The 10,371-nt window shown below is 45.7% G+C and overlaps 1 protein-coding gene across 1 annotated transcript in view; it reads right to left on the reverse strand.

Annotated features, from left to right (window-relative positions):
• Nucleotides 1-420: 420 nt before the first annotated feature.
• The window catches only part of mapk8ip3 (mitogen-activated protein kinase 8 interacting protein 3), a gene marked incomplete at both ends in the record, with an annotated part of 83,785 nt that continues 73,834 nt past the window's right edge, over nucleotides 421-10,371 (reverse strand). The window contains 11 exons of the mRNA XM_080524091.1: nucleotides 421-548; nucleotides 726-872; nucleotides 1,671-1,835; nucleotides 4,021-4,059; nucleotides 4,583-4,696; nucleotides 5,270-5,441; nucleotides 5,645-5,793; nucleotides 6,619-6,686; nucleotides 6,893-6,973; nucleotides 7,226-7,348; nucleotides 10,295-10,371. The exon at nucleotides 10,295-10,371 is cut by the window's right edge and continues 113 nt beyond it. Coding sequence (XP_080380217.1) covers nucleotides 421-548; nucleotides 726-872; nucleotides 1,671-1,835; nucleotides 4,021-4,059; nucleotides 4,583-4,696; nucleotides 5,270-5,441; nucleotides 5,645-5,793; nucleotides 6,619-6,686; nucleotides 6,893-6,973; nucleotides 7,226-7,348; nucleotides 10,295-10,371 — 1,263 coding nt within the window. The remainder of the gene's footprint in view (nucleotides 549-725; nucleotides 873-1,670; nucleotides 1,836-4,020; nucleotides 4,060-4,582; nucleotides 4,697-5,269; nucleotides 5,442-5,644; nucleotides 5,794-6,618; nucleotides 6,687-6,892; nucleotides 6,974-7,225; nucleotides 7,349-10,294) is intronic.

The following is a 10,371-nucleotide window of genomic DNA, read 5'->3' on the forward strand; positions in this document are numbered from 1 at the left end:
CAGGAGATATGGCGGTACTTACAGGGTAGGGGGTAGATAGAGGGGTAGATAGAGGGGGGTAGGGGGTAGATACAGGGTGGGGGAGGTAGTTACAAGGCCTGTGGAAATAGTTACATTGGTGGGAGGGGGGGTAGAAATAAGACTAGGGAGGTGTTGTCAAGGTATTTGGAAAGTTACTGGACTGGGGGGGGGGGTGATACTTACAAGGCAATAGGTAGTTACAAGGTTTTTGGAAAGGGGGGGTAGATAGTTACAGGGGTAGTTACAGAACTTGGGAATAATAGTAGTGGTAGTTACATGACCAAGGATAGATAAAGGGCAGGGAGAAGGAAGGAGGGAGGTTGTTTCAGGGTTTGTAGGACGGGATGGGGGGGAGAGTAATAGTAGGTTGCGGGGGGGACTGCCCCCCCCCCCAGGGTTTCACTCTGGGATGTAGGACACCTGCCACACGATGATGTGGCTCCGCTCGGCTTTGCACAAGGCGGGCTTCATCTGCGGGGGGGGGGCGCCGCCCTCCACCTCCTCCGTCTCGTCGTCCTCGCCGTCGCCTGGCAACAGAGACACACAGGGAAGTCAGGGGTCATCCGGAAGCACAGAACCGTAAACAAACTAGCGGACAGCACTCTCCGAATGATAAGAGCCCCGTGATGTAGTCAGTACAACATGTGTGTGTGTGTGTGTGTGTGTGTGTGTGTGTGTGTGTGTGTATGTGTGTGTTTCCTTACCGATGCGGAAGTCGATGTAGCCCTCCCCTCCGCTCAGCACCAGCACGTTCTGCACGCTCTGTGCCTCGGCCTCCAGGGGCGCCGTGGAGCCCTGGCCCTCTGAAGGGCTGTCCAGAACGCTGCCGTTTAGGGTGGCCAACACATTGCCTGGCGGAAAGAAGAAGAAAAAACTGCAGGGGTTGGAAGGTTTCTACTTCTAGTGACACCCCCCCAAGCTGGTCCTGTACACACCAACCAGGAAGGGAACAGCAGGGATCTGAAGGATGTGGGAGGTGAGGAGTCCCGCACATCCCAAAGGTGAGTGGCTAATGGGAAAGTGATGTGACAGAGAATCCAGATGTTGCATTTGAATCCAGCTGTTCTATCTGAATCCAGCTGTTCTATCTGAATCCAGCTGTTCTATCTGAATCCAGCTGTTCTATCTGAATCCAGCTGTTCTATCTGAATCCAGCTGTTCTATTTGAATCCAGCTGTTCTATCTGAATCCAGCTATTCTATTTGAATCCAGCTGTTCTATCTGAATCCAGCTGTTCTGTTTGAATCCAGATGTTCTATCTGAATCCAGCTATTCTATTTGAATCCAGCTGTTCTATCTGAATCCAGCTGTTCTATCTGAATCCAGCTGTTCTGTTTGAATCCAGATGTTCTATTTGAATCCAGCTGTTCTATCTGAATCCAGATGTTCTATTTGAATCCAGCTATTTTCCAATGCTGTGTTTCGCCCCAAAAAGGTTTTGCCGGGAACTTTTCTGTCTGGCAACAAATGCAGCTGTAAGCTTAACACATTTGGGAATAATATTTTGTGAGTGAGGTCTAGTTATGCAGCATCATTGTATACCTAAACTTGGCGCATATCGATATGGAGACCAGCCATGAAATAGTGGTTGTATCTATAAAAAATGTTTGGTTTGTTTAGAGGTGTTGAGAGGGGTTCTAACTGCTAACCTGGCACAGACACAAAGAACTTGACAGCGTCACGGTGTCCATGGAAACAGAGCTGGGCCTGGGCCATGGAGCAGTAGGGGATGAAGCTGCCGCTGCTCTTCTCCGAGCTGTCGTCCGCATACACATGGATCACGCCCCCGGAGGACGTCGGAGACACCTTATTGGCTGCAGAGGAAGAACGGTAGAGTCAACAGACAATCACGCTGGCTGACACGAGACCTACTATCCAATCAGACCAGTGCACCAATGAGACTGTCCACAACACAGAAGCATACATCGAGCAGACACGCAAAACCAATATTTGCAATACACAGTCAATGACCACAGGGCACAACGTTGCCGTTCAGATAGAAATATGTAATGCAGAACAGACAGACATCCTTCTATTTGGCTGTGGTTACACCTGGTATGACAGGTAAGTAAGTAAGTAAGCAACCGATGGTTCTCAAGCCTAATGGCCTATAGGGCAGGAGCAAGTACACCCCCTAGACATGACACTGGTATGTTACAGGGTCTTACCCCAATCCAACCCTTAATGCTGAGTGCCAAGCAGGGAGGCATCGGGTACCATTTTTATAGTCGTGGGTATGACTCGGCCGGGCATCGAACTCACAACCTCCCAATCTCAGGGTGGACACTCTAACCGCAAGGCCACTGAGCTGGTATTAACAAGCACTCTGTATTACAACAGATGCCCACATTCTGATTGTGGCCATATTTTTAGACAATGAAAACACGTGCTGTGAACTGATTGTGGTCAGATACATAGTGTTGGGATTTCTGCACTAAATAAAACAAGGGAGAAATGCATGCAGACACAATGTGGGCACAGGTGCCGGATAAGAGACAAATTGTCTGAATTGTGTCCTTCTATAATTCATACCATTGTTATTCACGGTTCTTTTCCTCCTTGGTATTCAATTAAAATCTTTCTTGTGAAAAAAAAAAATATATATTGCAAAGAAAAAAATAATTATTATTATTAACTTCCATAAAGTTGTAGGATCCATTGAGGGGTCACCATTGACCGATATCGTCACCTTCTTAAAATAATGTTTTAAGTCATATTTTCAAGTTTTTGCAAAAAACAGAAAAAACTGAACCAAATCTAGAATATATGATATTTAGGCAAAAACATAATTTTCCTCAAAAGTGACTTAAGACATTATTTTAAGAAGGTGACGATATGTAACTCCTTTGATTGTCATATTTGTAATACCAGATGAAGACGCACTGCACCGCGATCCAATAGTGATCATGATGACACAAGTTTCACGTTAATACCAGGTGTAACCACTGCCTTTGTCATATGGATTCTAGTCATTACATTTCTAACTGCATTTCTGTACACGTGGCAACCAAATTAATATAGCCACATCATACACTTTTGCACATGATTAAAAAAGTCTGAAAGAATAATTGAACTGAAAGATTATTCCACCAACATGCAGTAAAGAACAGACAAGAAAAAAAAATGAGTAGGGACAGATGCAATTAAAACATTGGACAAATTGAATTAAAGGATTAGTTCCATATTTTTCAACCCCCTTTTTTTCAACAGTCAGACAGCATTGCACCATAACATTTTAGCTAATCAAGAAAGAAAATAAAACAAAGTGTAAACACTTAAGTACATCAAGTTAAGAGAGCTGAGGTAAAGGTGCAGAGCTAAAGGTCTAACAACACCAGTCCAAATAAGAGCACTGGACGTAGCCCAGTTCCATTTTGGCTCCTTGCCCTTTTGGTAGTCATAGATCTGAGAGAACTGGACAGATGAAAGTAATATGTGACATGGTCTGGTCAATTGGTCCGCAAGTCGGCATCCGATTTAATGTTCGGACAATGTCGAAACAATGTCGAGACACTTTCGAAAAATGTAAACACGTTTCAGCGTTGTTGAAAATCAACGACACACTCGCTAATCATCTAACACAGGTTGTTTTGTGAGCCTGCTAACAATGTAAAGTAGTGTTACTAGGTAGCAGTGGGAATTACTCACCCAATCCATTGCATTTCAGTATTTTGGCTTGACTTTAGTTTGTGTTGCGATCCTCAACAACGTTGAAACGTATTTCCGTGTTTCAAAATAAAAAGTCACAACATTTTCATTGGTTGCCGACTTGCAGACCAAATGACCATACCGTGTCACATATGGGGAATCCACATCACCAATAGGACAGGAATATTGCTGAGGCCTATCCAATCTTTTCAGAGCTGTGAATACCGAACGGGTAGGAACCGAAATGGAAACCAGGGCCTGTACCAGAGAGCTAGAGAAGGGGTGATGGAGGGAAGGCAGGCGGGGAAGGCAGCATCGTCAGAGAGGGACAGAGGGAGAGCCCCGACTTACCCCTTAACCCCAGGAGCTGTCCCCGATGAAGGACTACCGCTACAGGAGGGAGGGAGCAAGGGAGAGGGAAGAGAGAGTGGACAGTCAGGACAGGGAGGACGCGTAGAGGAATAGGATCCATGAGAGAGAGAGAGAGGGAGAGAGAGAGAGAGAGAGAGAGAGAGAGAGAGAGAGAGAGAGAGAGAGAGAGAGAGAGAGAGAGAGAGAGAGAGAGAGGAGAGAGGGAGAGAGAGAGAAGCCAGATGGAAGCCATCAATGAGCAACAAAAAGACAGGAAAAAAGACAGCACATTAAGACACAGAGGGATTACAACAGACAGAGAGTAGCACAGAAAGACACAGAGAGAGAGAGAAAGGAGAAAGGGTCTAAAGTCAGAGACAATGTGTGCACTGTGAGAGAGTGCAGCTGCTGCTTGCATGTGTATGTTTTCATCTGTGTCTGTCTGAGAATGTGAGAGTGAGAGAACAGCATATTTGCCTAAAATTTAGTTTGTGTGTATATGCAGGTGTGAGTGTGAGTGTGTGTGTGTGTGTGTGTGTATGTGTGTGTCACTCAAACTCACTCTCTGTCAGCGGGATGGAGATGACCACACCGTTGCCGGTCCCCACCCACAAACGGTTTCCTCCAATCAGAAGGGCTGTTATTCGGACGAAGGAGAAGCCCAGTTTTCCAGTGCCTGTCAATCATGTCCAGAGAGAGAGAGAGAGAGAGAGGGTCAGTCTATACACAGGCTGCATCACAGCGACTACTATGGACCAGATCTAGGTCAAAATAGCATTCATTGTATTTCCAATACAAATTCGATTCGATTCGAAGCGTTGGAATGTTGAAGGTACTTCTTCTGTGGAGGGCCAACCCTAACCCTAACCCATCTGTGCCTGTATTACCTACTTTAAGAGCCGCCTTGGGGGTCAAATGGCCATAGTCTTTACAATGGAAAGCTGCTACTTACACACAACGACCACTACTTGGCGCGTCTTGTAAATTAGCCTGCCTCCTACACAGAAAAACTGCAAAATAGCTTTATACTAGCTTATCCTGGTGTGATTGTGAACATGTAAAGGATACTGGGTGGTAGAACGCACATATCTCGGAAAAGTCATGAAAGGAGGGTCCTGAAATTTGATCAAGTGCATAGAACACTTGATAGAACATTTATTTTTTTCTCACAGGGTCAAATGACCCCATCCATGGCTGTTCTAGTGTTAAGATGTCCCCCTAGTTGTGTATGGACGGTGGCGTGGCGTACCCAGCATCTTGCTGACGTAGGGCTCTATGTCCACGTCCTGCAGGTGCTGGTGTGTGAGGGCGTGGTAGAGGCGCAGGGTGGAGTCCAGACGGATGGACACCCACACGCCATCGCCGATCCACGCCAGCTGCCTCACCTGACTCTCCCTGCGAGGGTGGGCGTCGAAGGACTTCTGACCGGGGGAGGAGGAGAGGGGGTGCGGAAGAGGGGGTGGGAAGTGAGAATTTATCTGTGAATTGAATGTTTTTGAACGTACATATATAGATTCCCAGCTAATCAAAGATTGCGTTACCCAAGAGCTAAACCCCCCCTTGGCATTAGGCTCCGGAAGCTAACATGAGTCATTGTGGGCTCACACCAGCTCCTCCGACCCACCTCGATCTGCATGCTCTTGGGCTGGATGACGTGGATCTTGTTCTTGTAGCCACACCACACCTTGTCATGGACCACCGCCATGCAACGAATCGAGTGGTGCGGTCTGCCCAGATCCATCAGGTGATAGTTCGACAAATCCCACTGCCCATCTGGAAACACACACACATATGTATAAGAATGTATAATTGTTTATAATTGTTATCATTATTATAAAATAATTGTTAATTATTATTTAATTATTATTATTATTTAACTAATATATTATATATAATAATAATATTATATATTATAATAATATAATTATAATTTGTCCGTCAATTGTTGGAATTTTGTATTTTATGCTGTAGGCAAGGGGTCAGCCATAGATGGCAACCCTGGAGCAATTAGGGGTTCAGTGCCTTGCTCAAGGACACCTCGACACGTGAAATATGAATACACATAAATTCATAAACCTGTGAAGATAAGCATTTTTTTATATGAAGATGCCATTCCTCTGCAGCAGTGATGTAATAACGGTACCTAGCTATAAGTTATACACAATATGAAATACATTGTACCAGCCAGTCATAACTGACAAATCATCTCTTTATTTTTTTTTAGTACTTTTTGACTCGTCAGTTGAACAGCAGAGAGATTACTACTTATTTACTACTACTTTATCAACGTAGGGTTACTTATTTCACTTACTTACACTACTTATTATTATTGTGTTTTTGTATCTGAATGCTGCAATGTCAATGTTGAGGATCCAAAGGCAAAGAATTTCACTCTTGTGTACTCTGGTGTAAGATGTTATAAAAGCAATTCTGATTCTGATTCTTCATTTACAAACCTGGTCAACCACGAGTAGCTAGCTGCCTAGCAAATCCTGTTTCACTAAACGATCTAAGATCCGCAACCTCACTTCATAGGCAGTATGAGCATTCAAACATGGTCAAGGGGAGAACAGTGAGAGGTCAAAGGTGAAAGGTTACCTTCTGATCTATGGAAGATAGCCAGTGTCCCGTCAGCCAGAGCAACCAGCACGCGACCCTTCACATGTCTAAAACACAGAGAGTGAAAGAGAGAGAGAGATACACAGTTGAAATTACCCCCAATTTTGACACTCACACACATTGATTTTATAAAACAAGCCCAAATGTACAGTACGGTATTGTATGTACACAAACACACACACACACTCACACACACACACACACACACACACACACACACACACACAAACAGTGGTCTTGGGAGGACACTTACACAAGACTGAGTACAGAGTCCTTCAGTTTGATGGAGTGGAGACACTTCTTCCAGTTGGCCACTGCTGAGTGGACATAGAGCCTGAGGAGACGAGAGTTCAAGCTCAGTAGCGTAGCGACACAAACACAGACATGCTATATAGAGTACATAATACAGTGCCTGTCAAAAAACAACAACATTGAATTCAAGCTGAGAATCTCTACTTTAACCTCAGAGTAACTGTTTGATTTCAAATCCAAACTGTTGGAGTACAGAGCTAAAAGAAAACAAAATGCTTCCTCTTTCCAATACTTATGGAGGACAGTGTGTATATATAAATTGGCGGGTACACACCAGCCATTCTGAGCACCCAGCCACATGGTGGGGGCGATGCTAGTACAGGCTTTTGGGTCTTCACTTCCATCGTCTGTCTCCTGGGGCAGGGAGCTGAACTCCTCTTTGGACTGGCCTGCACATCTGTGAAGAGAGATGTCCAGAGACTTTCAGTTCCAGAGAGTTCACCACTACAGTCCACTACAGACCACGACACTTCACAGGACCTGGCTACGTGGTCAATACATGTAGCAAAGTGGACTCTGTCTCAATAGAAATGTTCATCAAAAAATAAACCATGTCAGAAGACTAACGGCAAAGTAAAACCACACCTAAGCTCAAAGGAAAATACAATCCCTACAGTAAAATGTACTTTCAGGATGAATTCACATAGAATTTTTCAAGGACTGTTCGAAGTTGTCTTCTACAACGGGTTGATGAAAACAAGAGGCATACAAAGCTGTGACTTATTAACGATTATGAATGAATGAATGAATGAATGAATGAATGAATGAATGGTCTTTATTGTCATTGCTATAGTACAGGTACCAAACAACGAAATTTAGGAGGGGTGGCTCCCCTGGTGCTAGGAAAGAAAGAAAAGAAAAAAAAAAAACAAGAAGGGAAGGAGCTGGTTTACATAAATAAAGGCTATGTACACTATCCACTATACTATACTGTACAGATAGACGACTAGGGTTGTCATATTGCACATAGTGTTATTGCACATTCATTTAAAGTGTCGCAGTTTGCAGGCTTGAAATGTACATATTTGTGCCTCAGCACTACACCTGATTTTTTCAATCCAGCAGCTGCCATCAATCCGTCCAGACTGTCCAGGGCCCAGAACCTAGGTCTTTGCTGTGTTCAGGGCCTGGATGGCCCTGGGGTAGAAGCTGTGCTTCAGTCTGTTTGTCCTTGCGGCCATGGTCCTGTACCGCCTTTTCGAGGGCAGCCGGGCAAAGTGTTCGTACCCAGGGTGGGTTGGGTCTCTGGAGATCTTGGAGGCCTTCCTGAGACAGCGTGTGTTGTACAGCTCTTCCACAGAGGGGAGGGGGGCGCCGGTGATCTTCTGGGCTGTTCTCACGACTCTCTGTAGCGCATTTCTCTCCGCGGTTGTGCAGCTGGAGAACCAGTTGCAGATGCCGTAGGTGAGGATGCTCTCCACTGCGCCGCGGTAGAAGGCCACCATTATCTCCTGCTTGATGTGTTCCTTCCTGAGGACTCTCAGGAAGTAGAGCCGCTGTTGTGCCTTCTTGATGGTGGCTGTTGTGTTGTTCTTCCAGGACAGGTCATCCTGTATGTGCACCCCCAGGAATCGGAGGGCTGAGACTCTCTCCACGCTCTCTCCGTCGATGAGCAGGGGCTGGACCTCAGACTTTTTCCTCCTGAAGTCCACGATGATTTCCTGGGTCTTTGACTTGTTCAGCAGCAGGTTGTTAACCTTGCACAGCTTGCTCAGCTGCTCTACCTCATCCCTGTACGCCGCCTCGTCCCCCCCCGAGATGCAGCCCACCACGGTGGTGTCGTCTGCAAACTTTACGATGGAGTTGCTGGGGTGGACGGGGGTGAAGTCGTAGGTGTAGAGGTTGTAGAGGATGGGGCTTAGCACGCAGCCCTGGGGGGACCCAGTGCTGAGTCTGAGGGCTGTGGAGGTGTGGGAGCCCACCCGCACCCTCTGGGGGCGGTCGGACAGGAAGTCCTTGATCCATGCACATATAGAGTGTGATAGTCCCAGGTCTAGTAGTTTGGTCACTAGCCTGTCTGGAAGGATGGTGTTGAAGGCAGAGCTGAAGTCCACAAAGAGCAGTCTCGCGTAGCTGTTTCCCCTCTCCAGGTGGGATAGAGTGGCGTGGAGAGTCGTCGCGATGGCGTCCTCTGTGGACCTGTGGGCTCTGTAGGCGAACTGGTATGGATCCAGGTTGGGCGGGAGGCGTGTGAGTATGTGGGCCCGGACTAGTTTCTCGAAGCACTTCATGATGATTGGTGTGAGTGCCACCGGGCGGTAGTCGTTTAGGCAGCTCACCGTGCTTTTCTTCGGGACTGGGATGATAGTTGAGGTTTTCAGGCAGGGTGGGATGGTGGCCTGGGACAGGGACTGGTTGAAGATGTTGGTGAAAACCCCGGCCAGCTGGTCGGCGCAGTCCCTCAGCACCCGTCCCAGGACGCCATCCGGCCCCTACTGTATCATAATACTCTTAATAATGCCCTTGAGGCCGTGATGTGTCATTAATATTTGTCATTCATATTTGTCAATATTATTGCCACTTGGCAAGGGTTTGCCAGCCCTTCGCTGTGCGTTGCCCCTAACAACCCCCTCTACCAGTGACAATATTGACAATAAACTGCCTCTCTGGCATTATTGCTGAAATCAAACACAAAGGCAATAGCTAATCTAAAACATACTACACATGTATGTTTTATTATGACCTTGTAGTACAATTCAACCATTAGATTAGGTAGATGTTATTATCCCGTACGTGGAAATGAATTTGGTTACTTGTGCTAAGAACAACAGAGCCATATCACAATACATATAAAACACAATGCTATAGACAATGGTATAGACAACGCTATAGACAACGCTATAGACAACGCTATAGACAAAGCTATATAGACAATGCAATAGTGCAATGCAAAAACTATACAAAAATAGCACTTAAAAAGGCACTTAACCCCTAATTGCTCCAGGAACACCGACTATGGCTGACCCTGTGCCTAGAGCAAAAAATACCTAATTCAAGTTCATCGCATGGCAAATGAAACAACATTCTTCCTTCTTCTTCTTCAGTACACTTTAATGAGGAACACTCAGTAGACAGAGATCTCAGGTCATTTTGAGGTGATGTCCAGCATAAACGAATAACCGTCTTTCTGGCCTATTTCAGCATCAGGTCAGTCATCCATTATACAGCTGAATTTACCCTCATGTCATAATCTATTGGACAGTGAAATGTTAGTGTTGAATTTAGTTTAACAAATGTTTAGTCAAGTCATCATAAGTCTGATGAAAATAACATTTCCGGCACTGGTTTCAGTTATTGAAAAAATATAAAAGAACATAGTATTTTTGCGACTCGTGACTCTTACCGGTCATACTGACCGCTGTCTTCTAACACCCTTGGCTGGGGGTCCGTGAACACGTGCTCGGTGAAGGGTCCTGGGGG

This window comes from Nansenia antarctica (assembly GCF_963989245.1).
Source record: "Nansenia antarctica genome assembly, chromosome: 2".
Taxonomy (NCBI): domain Eukaryota; kingdom Metazoa; phylum Chordata; class Actinopteri; order Argentiniformes; family Microstomatidae; genus Nansenia; species Nansenia antarctica.